The sequence below is a fragment of the Suricata suricatta genome, chromosome 8 (genome assembly GCF_006229205.1).
Source record: "Suricata suricatta isolate VVHF042 chromosome 8, meerkat_22Aug2017_6uvM2_HiC, whole genome shotgun sequence".
In the NCBI taxonomy this organism is placed as follows: Eukaryota; Metazoa; Chordata; class Mammalia; order Carnivora; family Herpestidae; genus Suricata; species Suricata suricatta.
The window spans coordinates 108,099,090-108,114,906 of record NC_043707.1 but is presented as its reverse complement, the minus strand read 5'-3'; the positions used below and the strand labels follow the sequence as shown (position 1 = coordinate 108,114,906).

Sequence of the window (15,817 nt, the reverse complement as noted above, 5' to 3'; positions counted from 1 at the left end):
TTTTTTTTTTTTTTTTTTTTTGCCTCAGATCCTTCCAGTCTTCCTATGGGGAGGTTCCTTTCAGGTACTTAGTTCTCAGTTTACATTTTTCTATTCTGTTTTGAGTCACTTAACACCAAAGAAAATCCTATTAACTGGCTTACCTATACTCATTTGTCTGCCCATTTCGGATGAAAATTCCTTGAGAGCAAAGACCCTTGATTCTGTCTTGTTTGCCATTGCATCCCTAGTCTGCCAGAACAGTGCGGACACAGCGGAGGTGCTCAGTAAGTCTCTGGAGTAAAGACACTGTGCCTCGGGGTCCTGGTGTTCCGTTTGTACACGCAGGAGACAGGGGTCCCCGGTCTACAGCAGAGAAGATCCAGGTCTCCAGGAGCTTATGGGAAGAAGCCTGTCCTCGTAAGGGCTGGGGTGGAGGCTCTCCTGTCTCCTACATCCCTATCTGCCTCTGCCTCCAGCATCCTTCCTTAGTTTTTCCGCTCTTGAGACTCCACAAGGCCTGGAGTCTGAAACCTCGGGGTCCTCGTCTCTTCTTGGGCTAAACAGAGATGCTCAGACTGAAGGGTGGATGGGGTAAAGTAGGGTGGGGCAGACATAATATACACGATATAGTGAAGGTCCGAGGTCCCTAGGCAGGACCCGGGTGCCTGAGGGAGCGGGGCGGGGTGGGGCAGCTGTTGATGGGTGTGTCTTGGGTGCGCCCCTTGGCTCCGCCCCCCCGCGGGGCGCTAAGTAGAAGCGGAGCGTGGTGACTGATTGTGGCGTGGTAGTGCCAGGACACCTGACCGACCGGGGACTCCGAGGCGTCGCGTATCAGCTGTGCTCTGGTGCGGGTCTGGAGCGGCACACAGTCCTTGGTGTGCAGCCCATCCCAGGCTGAGATGGAGCAGGAAGCTGAGAGGCCGAGCCAGCGGCAGGAGGCTCAGAACCAGCTTGTGCAGGTGAGTCCCGAAGTCAGTACCCAGGCAGGCGTGGGGGCTGGGGGCGGGTGGAGGGAAGAAGATCTCTGGGGAATTACAAGTGTGAGGGGCGGGGTTGGGAAGGGGTTGCAGTTACTATACACTGAGCATTAGCACCTCTGCTGGGGGATGGGGGGTGTTAAAATAAAAGGTCCAGGTAACGTTCTGTTGAGGGATTTGAGGATCCAGGAAAGAAAAAGTTAGGAAGACAGTGGGTAGCAGGCAGGGAGGAAAAAATTACTAAGTGTCGATACTTTTCACAGACATGGGAATACAATGGTGAGCTTACCATAAGATATTATACCATTTTATTAATAAATTGCTGAAGGATTGGAAGTGTACAAATTACTATGAAGAAGTGAACAGGTGCCACAGGAGCAAATAGGTGAAGTGTTTGAGTTGATTTAGGAGGTTGAGAAGACAGCTGAGGATTCGGTGTGGGACTGAGAAACTGGTTAGGTCAAGAGTTTGCGGGGCCTGAGACCAGAGACAGTATGCCTCCATCTTGGAGGAAATGAAAGATGGACGGAGACCGCAGCCAAGAGTGGTGAGAGCATGACCCAAGGGGAGGGCGGCAGGGCTTCCCCGAGTCTTACTGAGGTCACGCAGGGTTTCACCCAGTAGGAAGCCACTGATCAGTCATGATTAGGTTTGCATTTTGTATGGAGTGCCTTGGTGGAGGTGGGCGAATTGAAGGCAATAGTTAGAAAGGAGTTGTGATAATCCAAGTGAGAACTAAAATGGCAGCCTAACTAGGGAGGTGAGAGTGGAGACAGAGAAAACTGAGTAGACCCTGGACATATTTTGGAGGTAGACACTGCAAGAATTGGTCATTGCTTAGATCTAGGTGGTGAAGGAGCCATCCAGGACACCTTAGCAGATTTCTGGCTTGCATGGTTGGGCAAGAATAGTGACTTTTTCCGAGAGAGCAAAGGATGAGAGGGAACTGGCTTGTTTTTTTTTTTTCGTTGTTGTTGTTGTTGCTTTTTAAACTCTGTGGTTGGGTGAGTAGGATGAATGGGAGTTTTCATGTAGTCAGTTAAAGTGCCTTTGGGCTATCCAAAATAAACTGAGCATTAGGCAGCTGGAAGATTCAGAAGTCTTCCCTAAAGCTACTGGTTTAAGAATAAGTGGAATAGGGGTGCCTGGGTGGCTCAGTCGATTAAGCGTCCAGCTTTAGCTCAGGTCATGATCTCATGGTTCATGCGTTCGAGCCCCGCATCGGGCTCTTTGCTGACAGCTAGCTCAGAGCCTGGAGACTGCTTCGGATTCTGTGTCTTCCTCTCTCTCTGACCCTCCCCTGTTCGCGCTGTCTCTCTCTGTCTCTCAAAAATAAATAAAAAACATTAATAAAAAAATTAAAAAAAAAGAATAAGTGGAATAAAAACCAAGATAGACCATTAGCATGAGAAAGATTGCCTAGAAATTTGTGGGTGAGGGAAACCAGTAGAGGAGACTGAGGAGGAGGGAAGACCAGGGAGGAGGAAGGTGAAAAACTGGGCAAGTGTGACAATGTGTTCCTGAGTCCAAGGGAGGTAAACATTTCAAGAAGAATGTGGCCAGTAGACTCAGAAGCTCCTGAGAGGTCAAACAACAAGGGATCCGACAAGTGTTTGGACTTAGTAGTGACAATGAAAGTCATCAATGACCTTTAAGAAAGCTGTTTCTGTGGAGAGATGGGGACCAGATTGAATTTGGGAATAATAAGGCAAGGTAGTGGTAAAGTGTATTTTTTCAACATCTCCAAAGAAATTTGTCTGTGAAGGATCAGGGAAGTGAAAGAGGGCCATCATGGAGAGGTAGGAAAAAGGGGCTGAGCACCCCAGAAATACCCATGACAGTCATCTGGGTCCTATTATGTGCCTACTTTATGCTAGTTGCATATAATAGTAAATAAAAAAAGATAGGCTCTCCTCTACCCTTTTAGGGGTAAAAAAGTTATTTTCAGGGCACCTGCATGGCTCAGTTGGTTGAGTGTCTGACTCTTGACTTGGCTCAGGCCATGAACTCACAATTTGTGCATTTGAGCTCCACATTGGGCTCTAAGCTGACAGTGTGGAGACTGCTTGGGATTCTCTCTCTCCTTCTCTCTTTGTTGCTACCCTTCTTTCTCGTGCACTCTATTTCTCAAAAATATTTTAATTTTTTATGTTTTTTATTTTTGAGATACAGAGACAGCTCGAGCAGGGGAGGGTCAGAGAGAGAGAGAGGGAAACACAGAATCTGAAGACAGGCTCCAGGCTCTGAGCTAGCTGTCAGCACAGAGTCTGACGTGGGGCTCGAACACATGAACCATGAGATCATGACCTGAGCCGAAGTCAGATGCTTAAACGACTGAGCCACCTGGGCGCCCCTCAAAAATAAATATTTTAAAAGAATAAAAATATGTTTTCTTCCACAGTCAAAACATTTTCAAACCTACCAAAATTATAACTTAACATCATCTTCAATGTGATTCTTGTTCAAATTCCCCTAGTTGTCCCTAAAATGTCCTTAATGCTAATATGTCCAAACCAAGATCCAATTGAAGACCAAGACCACACACTGCATCTGGTTATTACATCTCTTGAGTTTCTTTGAAATTAGAATAGTTTTCTTTTTTCCATTTTTCATGATCCTAACTTGTCTTATAGATAAAATCGTTCTTCTGGATATATCAGGTTATTTTCTCATGGTATAATCTAGCCTGATATTCTATCTCTTGTATCCCCTCTAAATTGGAGTTAGACCTTAAAGTGTTAGTTGGATTCCTGATCATTGGTAAGAATGTCTCATGAGTACAATAGGCTTCACCTTTGTCAGGAGACACATCTGGCTTCCCACATCTGGGTGACACTAGAATTAAGGTAGTGAAAAGTGACTGATCTCTCTCTTCAAACTTAACATTTAGCCTTGTGGTCAGAAAGTAACCCATATTATATGTTACCTTGGATACATCAAAATGTCCAGTATGTCCAGTGCCCCGCCAATCATCTACCTACTGGTGTCATCCAAATATTAATTTTTCCTTAGAAGTTTCATTAAGGGTCATAAAATAATGATTTTCTCAATCCCATCATTCCTTCTGCATTTATCAGTGGGCATTCTTCTGTAAAATAGGGTTTTTCTTAAACCACTGGACTCTTGGTGATTTTGAAAGAAGTCCCCTCCTGGAAAGATAATAAATGCTTAAGTCTTTCACTTCAAGTCACAATGTTCAAAGCTTCTGTTAAAACCAACAGTCTTATTCTTTTTGATTCTCAAACTGTCACAAATCTGGCCAGTGGGAACCCCTCCTGTGTCCTTTTTGAGCCATTTATAAAAAGCATGGTAAAATCTACATAACAAAAGTATTATCATAACCATGTTTAAGTGTATAGTTCGTAGCGTTAATCATATTCACATTACTGTGCAGCCATCACCACTACTCATCTCCATGGCTTTTATCAGCTTCCCAAACTGAAGCTCTTTAACCAATAAAAAGTAACTTCCTAATTCCGTCCACCACCCCCACCCCAAATCCCTACCTGGCGACCACCATTCTACTTCCTTTTTGAGAGCCACGAGTCCTAACCACTAGACCCCCCAGGCCTTTCTATTTCTTTGATTTTGACTTCCTTAAATGCCTCATGTAAATGGAATCATACATTCTTTGTCCTTTTGTGACTAGCTTATTTTACTTAGCTTAACGTCTCCCAGGTTCCCAGGCTCATTCGTGTTGAAGTATGTGTCAGGATTTCCCTTTTTTTTTCTTTTTTGTAAATGCTTGTTTATTTTGAGAAAGAGTATGGCACACAAGCCTTCATGAGCTGGGGAGGGGCAGAGAGGGAGAGAGAATCCCAAGCAGGCTTCTCACTATTAGTGCAGAGCCCTAGTGCTGGCTTGATCCCACAACCATGAGATGATATTGAACTGAGCTGATAACCCACTGAGCCACCCAGGCACTCCTTTTTTAAAGGCTGAATAATATTCCAATGTATGTGTATGCTACATTTTGTTTATCCTTTCATCTGTAAATGGATACTTGAGTTGCTTCCACATTTTGGCTTCCATGAATGATGCTGCTCTGAAAATGAGTGTACAAATATTTATCTCAGTCCCTGCTTTTAGTTCTTGTAGGTATATACCAGATGTGGAATTGTTGCATCAAATGGTAATTTTATGTTTAATTTGTTGAGGGACTGTCATACTGTTTTCCACAGTGGCTACACCATTTTACATTCCTACCATCAATGTACAAGGATTCCAATTTCTCCATAGCTTGTCAACACTTTGGGTCTGGTTTTTTGGTTTTGTTTTGATAGCAATCATTTTAAATGTTTTTTATTTATTTTTGAGAGACAGAGAGAGACAGTGCGAGCATGGGAGGGTCAGAGAGAGAGGGAGACACAGAATCTGAAGCAGGCTCCAGGCTCTGAGCTAGTTGTCAGCACAGAGCCTGACGCAGGGCTCAAACCCACAAACCGTGATCTCATGACCTGAGCTGAGGTGGGATGCTTAACTGACTGAGCCACCCAGGTGCCTCAGATAACAATCATTTTTTTTTAATGTTTTATTTATTTTTGTTAATCAGCTTAACGATAACCCACAACCCTCGGACCAACTAAATGTTTTATTTATTTTTGATACAGAGAGACACAGAGCATGAGAGGGGGAGGGGTAGAGAGAGAAGGAGACACAGAACTGGAAGCAGGCTCCAGGCTCTCAGCTAGTTGTCAGCACAGAGCCTGACGCGGGGCTCGAACCCATGAAAGTGAGATCTGACCTGAGCCGAAGTCGGAAGCTTAACCGACTGAGCCCCCCAGGCGCCCCAGATAACAATCATTTTAAATGGGTGTGAAGTGATATCACATTGTAGATTTGATTTGCACTTCCCTAATGATTAGTTATGTTGAACATCTTTCATTTGTTTATTGCCCATTTGTTTATTTTTGGAGAAAAGTCTAGTTAAGTTCATTGCCCATTTTTGAATTGGGTTGTTTTTATGTTAAGTTTTAGGAGCTCTCCATATTTTCTGGATAAAATCTATTAGATATGTGATTTGTGGGGTGCCTGGGTGGCTCAGTTGGTTAAGTGTCTGACTTCAGCTCAGGTCATGATCTTGTGGTTGACAAGTCTGAGCCCTGCTGTCAGACTCTGTGCAGACAGCTCAGAGCCTGGAGCCTGCTTCAGATTCTGTGTCCACCCCTCTCTCTACTCCTCCCCTGCTTGTACTCTCTTTCTCAAAAATAAATAAACATTGAAAAAAATTATATACAAAAAAGATACGTGATCTGCAAATGTTTTATCCCATTCTGTGGGTTGCCTTCATATTCTGTTGGTGGTGTCTTTTGATGCACAAAGGATTTTAATTTGATGAAGTGCAACTTTGTCTCCTTTATTCTTTTATTGCCTGTGCCTTTAGTGTCATACCGGAAGAATCATTGCCAAATCCATTGTCATGAAGCTTTTCCCCTGTTTTCTTCTGAGAGTTTTAGTTTGGCTCCAAAGTTTAGGTCTTTCATCCATTTTGAATTTTTGTATGTGATATTAAGTAAGGGCCCTTCATTCTGTTGCATGTGGATGTCCAGTTATACCAGCACCCTTTATTGAAAAGGTTGTCCTTTCCCCCATTAAATGGTCTTAGCCTTATTGAAAATAATTTGACCACATGTGTAGGGGTGTTCTTTGGGTTCTGTTGCTTCCTGTTAGTGAATATGTCTATATTTAATGCCAATTTTACATTGCTTTTTTTAATTGAAAAATTTTTTAAATTTAAGTTTATTATGAGAAAGAGAGAGAGCACAAGCACTTGTGTGTATGTGTGTGCACACAAGTAGGGAAGGAGCAGAGAGAGGGAGAGAGAATCCCAACTCTATGCTGTCAGCCCAGAGCCCAGACTCTGGGTTTAATCTCACAACCATGAGATTATGACTTGAGCCAAAATCAAGATTTGGATACTTAACCCACTGAGCCACCCAGGTGCACCAATGCCAAGAATATACCTTTTTGATGCCTGTAGCTTTGCATAAATTTTGAATTAGCAAGTGTAAATTCTCCCATTTTGTTCTTTTTCAAAGAATATTCTTGGCTTTTGGGGGTCCCTTGAAGTTCCATATGAATTATAGGGAATAGATTTTTCTATTCTTGCAAAAAGCGAGATTTTGGTAGGGACTATATGGAATCTGTAGATTGCTTTGGGTAGCATTCACATCATAACTCTTAAAGTCTTCCAATCCATGACCATTAAGATGTCTCTCCATTTATTATGTTTCTAATTTCTTTCAGTTTTTAATTTTTTTTTGTGGTTTTCAGTTATTAAGTTAGCCTTCTTGGTTATTTCTAAGTATTTCTTTTTTTAATTTTTTAAATGTTTTTATTTATTTTTGAGAGAGAGAGAGAGAGACAGTATGAGCAGGGGAGGATCAGAGAGAGAGGGAGACACAGAATCTGAAGACAGGCTCCAGGCTCTGAGCTAGCTGTCAGCCCAGAGACCGATGCGGGGCTTGAACCCACGAACCGTGAGATCATGACCTGAGCTGAAGTCAGACGCTTAACAAACTGAGTCACCCAGGCACCCCTCTAAGTATTTTTTTTTGATGCTATTGTAAATTGAATTGTTTTTCTAATTTCCTTTATTGTCAGGGTACAGAAACTGATTTTTTTGTGTGTTGAATTTGAATCCTGCTACTTTTGCTGAATTTATTTATTAGTTCTAACAGGTGTGTATGTAATCTTTAGAATTTTCTACTTATAAGACTGTATCATCTGGGAACTAATAGTTTTACTTTTCCAATATGGATGCCTTTACTTCCAATCTAATTGTTCTGGTTAGAACTTTCAATACCATGTTAAATAAAAGTGGTAAAAACAGGCATCTTGTTGTCTTGATCTTAAATGAAAAGGCTTCAATCCTTCATCACGAGTATGATGTTAGCTGTGGGCTTTTCATAAATGCCCTATATCAAGTTGGAAGTTTCTATTCTTCATTTTTTTAGTGTATTTTATCATGAAAGGTTATAGGATTGTTTCAAGTTCTTTTTCTGCTTTTTTCCCTTCTGTTCTACTTTGATTTTCAGATATTGAATCAGCCTTGCATTCTTGGGATAAATCCCACCTCGCATGTTGTATAATCTACTTAATATGTTGGTGGATTTGGTTTGCTAATTTTTTTTGAGGATTTTTTGAGGGGCATATCTATCTTCATAAAAGATGTTGGTCTATTGTTTGTTTTACTTGTGTGATGTGTCTGGCTGGCTTTGATATCAAGGCAATGCTAGAGTGAGTTAGCAGGTATTTCCTCCTCTTCAGTTTTTTTGTAAGAATTTGAGAAGCATATATATTCTTTAAATATGTAGAATTCTCCACGAATCCATCAAGTTCAGGGTTTTCCTTTGTCTTGGAGGCGTTTGATTACTGATTCAGTCTCTTTACTAGTCATAAGTCTGTACAGATTTTCTTTTTCTTCATGATTTAGTGTTGGTGGGTTTTGTCTTTTGAGAATTTATCTGTTTCATTTAGGTTGTCCAAATTGTTGGCATAAAATTGTTCATAGTGCTCTTCTAATCTTCATTTCTGTAAGATTGGTAGTAATGTCCTCACATATTTTTCTTGGTCAATCTAGCTAAAGGTTTGACAATTCTATTAATCTCCCCAAAGAACCAACTTTTGGTGTCTTTGATATTTTCGAATATTTTCTTCCTTATGCTAGCTTTAGGGTTAGTTTGTTTTTTTCTAGTTCTTTAAGGTATAAAGCTAGGTTGTTCTGAGATTTTTTTTTAAATTATAAGCATTTACACTATAAATTCCCTTTTATTTTTTTAAATAATTATTTATTTTAAAAACATTTTTATTTATTTTTGAGACTGAGAGAGACAGAGTATGAGCAGGGGAGGGACAGAGAGGGATACACAGAATCTGAAACAAGCTCCAGGTGCTGAGCTGTCAGCACAGAACCGAATGCAGGGCTTGAACCCACGAACCGCGGGATCATGATCTGAGCCAAAGTTGGACACTTAACCGACTGAGCCACCCAGGCGCCCCTAAATGTTTATTTTTAGGAGAGAGGGTGCACCCATGTGAGTGGAGGAGGGGCAGAGAGAGGGAGACAGGATCCAATCAGGCTTCGCCATTTCAGCACAGAGCCCAATGTGGAGCTCCAATTCACGAATTATGAGATCAGGACCTGAGCCAAAGTTGGCCACTTCACCTACTGAGGCACCCAGGTGTCCCTAAATTCCCTTTTTAAGAGGGACATTGTGTAGAATACTTCCTATTTAAATTCAACATTATTTTTACTACTCTGATTTTTATAATAGAATTTTTCATTTTCTGAAAGTCCTGATTTCTCACAATATTATTTTAAAGCTATTTTATCATGAAAAGTAACACTCAAACAGAAAAGTGAGTATAAGTAAGTGTACAGCTTAATGAATTATTACAAAGTGAAGACCTGAAACATTGCCACGACCATAGCAGCTCCTCCGATGCCCCTTAGCATTGTCCCCTCCCCCCCCAATGTAACTTGTAGCCTATTATCTGTACATAACTTCTTTGAATTCCTCTTTTCTGCTCTGTGATGTTACTGTAATTCATGTAAAAGCTGAAATTGTTTTCTTAAGTTTGCTTTCTTTGTGTGTATGTGTTTGAATGTTGCTCATTTTTCCTTGATCTGTGACAGCATTTTTTTCTGGTGAATTTTCTTTTCTTCTTGAGACATCACCATCATTAATTTCTGTTTTGGTATTTGAGTGTCTCTTTTTTACCGCATTTTTTACTTATGCTTTGGTTTTCATATTTGAATGGATTGGTCTTTTCTGGACTGCCCCCGTGGAGGAATAGATAAGAGACGGTGGGGTCGCTTTTCCAGTTTCTCAGCTCAAGGACTCTTTCCAATGCTATAGTAATAGGCAGCTTTAAAAAGTACGGTTCTTGGATCCTGTCCTGTTTCTACCACCAATCTCTTCCTTTCTTTCCTTTACACCAGTTAGTCATCAAGGAATACTGCCCCGGACTTCCAAGCCAGTCCCCTACCCTTGCTAAAAGTCTTTTAAAAAGTTTTTTAATGTTTATTTATTCTTGAAAGAGACACAAAGTGCGAGCAGGAGAGGAGCTGAGAGAGAAGGAGACACAGAATCTGAAACACAGATCTGTGAGCACAGAGCCTGACACGGAGCTCAAACCCACAGACTGTGAGATTATGACCTGAGCAGAAGTCAGATGCTACACCCGCTTAACTGACTGAGCCCCCCAGGCACCCCTGTGGCTTTCTTATTACGCTGATGTTGGATGGTCTCTCACCCTCACATTTAAATATAATCTTTGAGCTTTCCTCAATTTTGCTGAAGGTGTAGGTTGTGGAATATTTTATTTGCTTTCTTTGTTGCTTTTTATGAGATAAACAAAAACATTCCAAGGAGGAAAAATGGCGTGAGGCACATGTGGGCTTCCACTGTGCTCCTATCAGCCAGACCTGAGTCTTAGAAAGCCCAAACTAGAGAATGGCTTGGAGGCAGGATAATTCAGGCAAGACATATTGGAGGCCTGGATAAGGGTGGGGTCTGAGATGGGAAGGAAGGCATGTGAAGCTGGAATTTGAAATACAGTGAATTTCACCTTGCTCTCTCTCTTCAAGGATACTGAGAAGTCCATGTCCATCTTGGACATGTGTCCATCTCCTGGAAGTAGTGGAGTGCACACCCCTTGGAATGAAGGCCTGTCAGACATTCAGCACTTCCCTCAGTGCACACAGCTGGAGAGGATCCCCTTGACCTTGGCTGAGGCACCCAAGCAGAATGCAAGTGCTATGGGGCCACAATTCAGTACATCAGTGCCGGAGGATAACATGAGCTACTACTCCCAAGTGATTCACGCTTCTTCTCAGATGATTTACTCTGAGGGGACGTCTCCTTCCCAGCCAGGAATGATGGTTTTCAGGGGGCCCCAGATGATGGCCTTAGGAGAACCCAGTGCTCCAGGGGTGGCCATGACCTTTTATAGGACCCTAGGGATGCCTTCCAGTGGGCCACCAGTCTCAGCTCCCAATGGAACCTCAATGATGTCCCACATCAATGCACCCACAATGCCTTATTCTGCACCCCCAACAGTACCTTCTAATGGAAACTCTTCAACACCTAAAGTGTTATTGGCCCCAACCACGTCTTCTACTGAGGCCCAGGCAATGATCCCTACTTTGGCTCAGATGTTGCTCCCTAGAGATCACCATGACTTTGGGATGCGACCAGCTGGGTTCCCATCATTGCAGGCTTTAAAATCCCAGGACTGTCTCATGAGCCAGTCCGCCTCCCAGGAAGACTCCTTCCTACCTAAGCAGCCCATACAAGCTCCACAGAGAGTGGAGCAGAACTCCAGGGCCCAGGAACAGTCTCCCAGGAGATCCACAGTTTCAAGGTCTTACTCCTGCCAATATGAGAACTGTGGAAAAGCTTATACTAAGCGTTCCCACCTCGTGAGTCACCAACGCAAACACACAGGTGAATGAGGTGTCAGAAAGGAGGGGTAGGGGGTTGGGTGGGGTGGAGGAGTCTCTGGGTTTGAGATTTGTGCTGGACCACTAGTTTGTAATGGCTTGGGGTTAGCTTGTCATCCTTCAAGTTTAGGGACAAGCTATATTGGCCCTGCCAATTTGCTTTCCCACAGTCCAGTGTGACTGTGCCAAGATCATGAAGACTGCTGATGGTTCTCCCTCCTCATTACTTTCCTATGGGTTTCTTTTAGTTTTTCAGCCTCAACTGCTCTTACTAATAGAGTGAGACTTCTTCCTATGCACCTGATGGCCTGGTTTTAATTTCTTCTGTCCCTTGTCACCCCCCCCCCCCACCAGGTGAGAGGCCTTATAAATGCATGTGGGAAGGCTGTATGTGGTCTTTCTTCCGTTCCGATGAGCTTGGACGACATATGCGGATACACACCAGATATCGACCATATAGATGTGACCAGTGCGGCCGACAGTTCATGAGATCTGACCATCTCAGGCAACACCGAAGGACTCATCTGCCGATGACAGGACCCCCAGACCCACAGGCCAACAATGGAAAAATGGCTGGTCCTCCTGCTCCTTCTTTAGGTCAATCTCTTCTCTTTATTTTGGCTTCTCCTCCCAGATCCTGCCTGCCTCTGACCAGCTAGTCTCTGGTAGGTGTAGGCTTAGATGAAGATAGAGAAAGATTAGGAGGTGGTGTTAAAGCCTATATCATCTCTGGACCCAGTCAAAGACTCCTCAAAAACTGTTCTTGTGTGCCCTCACCTCTCTGAGGCCACCTAGTTTTCTTAAGTTTAGCCACATGGGAAGATGGAGGAAAGTAGAAATTGGAAGCTTTATCAAAAAGCTCTTTATCTCATATCACTCCTCAGCTCAAAACCCTTTAGTGACTCTCTTTTGCCTGCTACATAAAATCCGACTTCCTTATCTTGGTCTTTTATAGTTTCCAGAGCCAGACCATGTTCAAATCCTGAATTTACCATCTACTAACCATGTGACCTTGGGAAAGGTCCTTGATCGCTTAGCCACATTTCCTCTTCTGGTAAACAAGAAAAACAGTATTGGACTGCTTGGGACACTTCTTATGTACTGAATCAGATTCTCTCTGTTATTCATCAGCTATAAGCCCAGAGATTGTCTTGTCCTACAGCTTCCAGACTAGCATGGAATGCCCCTCTGCAGGGCATGGAATCTGGCATCCGCAAGTTGCCATTAGTAACCCAGAAGTGTGAGGGCATTAATGCTCCTGGAATAACATTTGACTAATGGAAGATGGGAGAGAGTCAGGCAAATAAATTCCTTCTTCCCTCTCTTTCGTCAGTTGCTGCAAGGCACTGTTTCTCCAAACTGTACAGCCAAGGGGCGGACCTCCCATGTAGCCAATGGACACACCTACAGTGTTTCCTCAAGGCTTTCATAAAGCAACACCCAACTGTTAACACTTTGCATCACCACCGGTTTTTCCGTGCCTTGCTTCCTTCCCTTTTCTTAGTGCCCTGGGTTTGCAGTTCTCAAATAAAACATCAGTACTTAGTTCTTGTTTTAGGCTCTGTTTTCTAGGTGACTTGGGGGTGGAGGACACTAGACTGGGGCAGAGAAGAATGAGCCCCGTTGTGACTTGCCCTGCCCTCCCCTTACTGAGCCCAGGTACATGGACTAACAAATACCAGTTATTAAAGGCCCCATCCTACCTTGTTTCTCCCCTAAGGTTGAGAGCATAATGACTATCCTGGATACTCAGGTAGTTTTTAACCTCATTTCTGGGACTTCTCAGCTAGCCATTACACTGACCAGCAAACTAATAAAAAGGAACTTGGCCAAACTCTCAGGTGGCAGAGCTGGGATCCCGACCAGAATTTCTCTAAAGATATCTTCTGCTGGTATTGCCAAGCACTTCCAGGAGATGGCCACGGAGAGATATTCAGGTCGAGTTCCTGTGACCAAGGGGCCATCTTGCTCTGGAGCTGAGAAGTCCATCTAGGATCGGTGACCATGGAGAGGATGAGCACCTAAAGGGGGGACCAGAAAGGCTATCTGGGGGAGGTGACCCTTGAGTTCAGTAAGTGAATATATGTAACATCTAGTAATCCTTTATTGTTGTATTAAATTGAGCAGGTGACTGAAGAGGAAAGAATTCAGACAGAATGCTGGACCAACCCAACTGCTCAGAGGAGAGTCAACCTGCAAGCTTCCATTCATTTGACCAATGTCTGTGAGCCCACTACAAAGAGCATCATATCTGTGGGGACTCATGGTGAGGGGCCCGGAGACAATGGAGGGTGTGTCAGGGAAAAAAGACTTCTCAAGGAGGGACCTGAGTCAGACCTGAAGGACTCATGGGGGCTAGCCAGCCTCCCATTTCCTGGGTGTCTTCCTTTGTCATGCCCTATGTTGGACACTAAAGACTCAGAGCATGACAGTGCCTTGCTGTGAAGCGTAAAGACTACAGATAAACATCCTGAAAGCACTCAATGTTGCCAAGGAGAGGAGCCAAACCTCTGCGGGCTCGAATTTATTCTGGGCATTGTGGAAGTCCCACAAATTTGGTGACACCTGTCATCCCCACCCTGACCCTTCTTGCATGGCCACCTTGGTCTGTTCCCCTAGTGGCCCCAGTGTACCTGGTCCAGGCATCCAGGTGCCCTCCACCCAAACTCTGAGTGAGGGGAGTAGCCATGATAAATAAGGGCGGGGGTGTTTATTTGCGAGCCAATGACTTGCCCCAGGTCTCAAGTGCCTGAAGTCTCTTAAATTCCCACCTGGGAACTAGGTTCCTTCTGTGAAGCAGGACATTTCAAGCCCAATGGGCCAGGGCTGGTCTTCATACCCTGCCCCACCTGCCTTCCATATACCTCTGCTGGTAAGGTCAGCAGGCCAGATTGCTTGTTGGGATTCAAGAGAGATCAAGGAATGGAACTGAGAGGAGCCAGAGTGGGCAGGGGTGTGCCACATACACTACAGTGGTGGGCAGAACAGGTCCCTGCCCTTGTGGAGGTCACAACTAGTGGAGGAAGGACATAGAAATGTATGGAGTGCAGTGAGGACAGATAGCAGGGACTTGCTGAGGACAAGGGGGCTCCCTCAGGAAATGTGGTTTAAGCTCAGAGGTAAGGACTAACTGGGAGTTAGGTGGATAAGGCGGTGAGGAGGTGACTGGAAGAGAAGTCAGTCTATCTTTTATTTAGAGGTTACCTTAGGGCAAGCCTTGGCTAAGCCTTTCTTGGTATTATCTTATTCAACACCAGGCAGAATAGTGGGTGGGGTAAGGACCTTCTGGACTCCCAAATGGACTCCTGCCTCTGCCATTTCCCGGCTGTGTGGCCTTGGGCAATTTATTTATCTCTTTGAACCAGATTGCAAGGAGACAAGATTGACAACTTTAAGCTAAAAAGAGAATTAGTGACATTTTAAAAAGGTTTCTTCTGCTCAAGGGAATGGGAGCGGATTGGATTTTGGTGCGATGTCAGTGCTGCAGGTGAGAGTGGAAGGCGGCCCGGGCAGGGTGTGGCAGCGTGGGTGGAGAGGAGCAGAAAGATGCGGGATGAACTCAGATGAACTCAACCGAGGTGATAGCGGATTCGGATTCGGTTGGTGAGGGCGTGGTCAGGGATGACTCCCGGGTTTACAGCTTGTGTTACAAGTGACACAAGAATGGATGAAATTAATTTTTCTATTTTTAAATTGTTAATGTCTCTCATGTGCAAAAAAAGTTTGTTTATATAATTTAGAATAACTTATTTGCCCTTATGCCACATTTGTAGCCTCTGTGTTCCCTGCTGACCGTATTCCTCATCTTCTGCGGAGGATCCTGAATTTTGGTTACTCTTGTGTTTGCTTTCTTTGTTTTTAAACCATATGTATATGGTGCTTAAACCATACAGTGAATTGTTTTATGTGGTTTTGAACTTTGTTTATTCTGTTTGGGGTTCATTGAGCATCTTTAATATAAAGGTTTATAGTCTTAGTGAAATTTGGAAATTTTTTGGCCATGTCTTGTCAGTTTTTTGTCCCCCCCTTTCTTTTTCCTCCTGACACACAACCTGCCCATATAACAGACGCTTTGTTATCATCTCACAAACCACCGCTGTCCATTTTTTCAGCCTTTTCATTCTCATTTTATTTTGAAAAAATTTTTAATGTTTATTTATTTTTGAGAGAGAGAGAGAGACAGAAACTGAAGCAGGCTCCAGGCTCTGAGCTGTCAGCACGGAGCCCAATGCAGGGCTTGAACTCCTTCTCTCCTTATCATGCTCGATTTTTCTCTTCCTTTTGAACATATGAAACATAGTTAAAATAGCTGTTTGAACATCCTCAAATGCTAGTTCCATAATGTTTGTCATTTCTGAGTCTGTAATGATTGGTTTTTCTCTTGACAGTTGTCCTTCTTTCCTGCTTCTTT

General features: G+C 43.5%; 1 protein-coding gene across 1 annotated transcript; it reads left to right on the top strand.

Annotated features, from left to right (window-relative positions):
• Positions 1-800: 800 nt before the first annotated feature.
• LOC115299529 (Krueppel-like factor 17) lies at positions 801-13,879 on the top strand. The gene is made up of 4 exons (XM_029948923.1): positions 801-941; positions 10,552-11,410; positions 11,761-12,003; positions 13,534-13,879. Exons 1-4 carry the CDS (start codon positions 882-884, stop codon positions 13,539-13,541), a joined length of 1,170 nt encoding a protein of 389 aa, XP_029804783.1. The 5' UTR covers positions 801-881; the 3' UTR covers positions 13,542-13,879.
• Positions 13,880-15,817: the final 1,938 nt, after the last annotated feature.

Excerpts from the sequence above, each read along its gene's own strand:
- LOC115299529 (XM_029948923.1), top strand. The coding sequence starts at position 882 with ATGGAGCAGGAAGCTGAGAGGCCGAGCCAGCGGCAGGAGGCTCAGAAC. Across the intron at positions 942-10,551 it reads CTCAGAACCAGCTTGTGCAG|GATACTGAGAAGTCCATGTC; the intron begins GTGAGTCCCGAA and ends TCTCTCTTCAAG. Across the intron at positions 11,411-11,760 it reads TCACCAACGCAAACACACAG|GTGAGAGGCCTTATAAATGC; the intron begins GTGAATGAGGTG and ends CCCCCCCACCAG.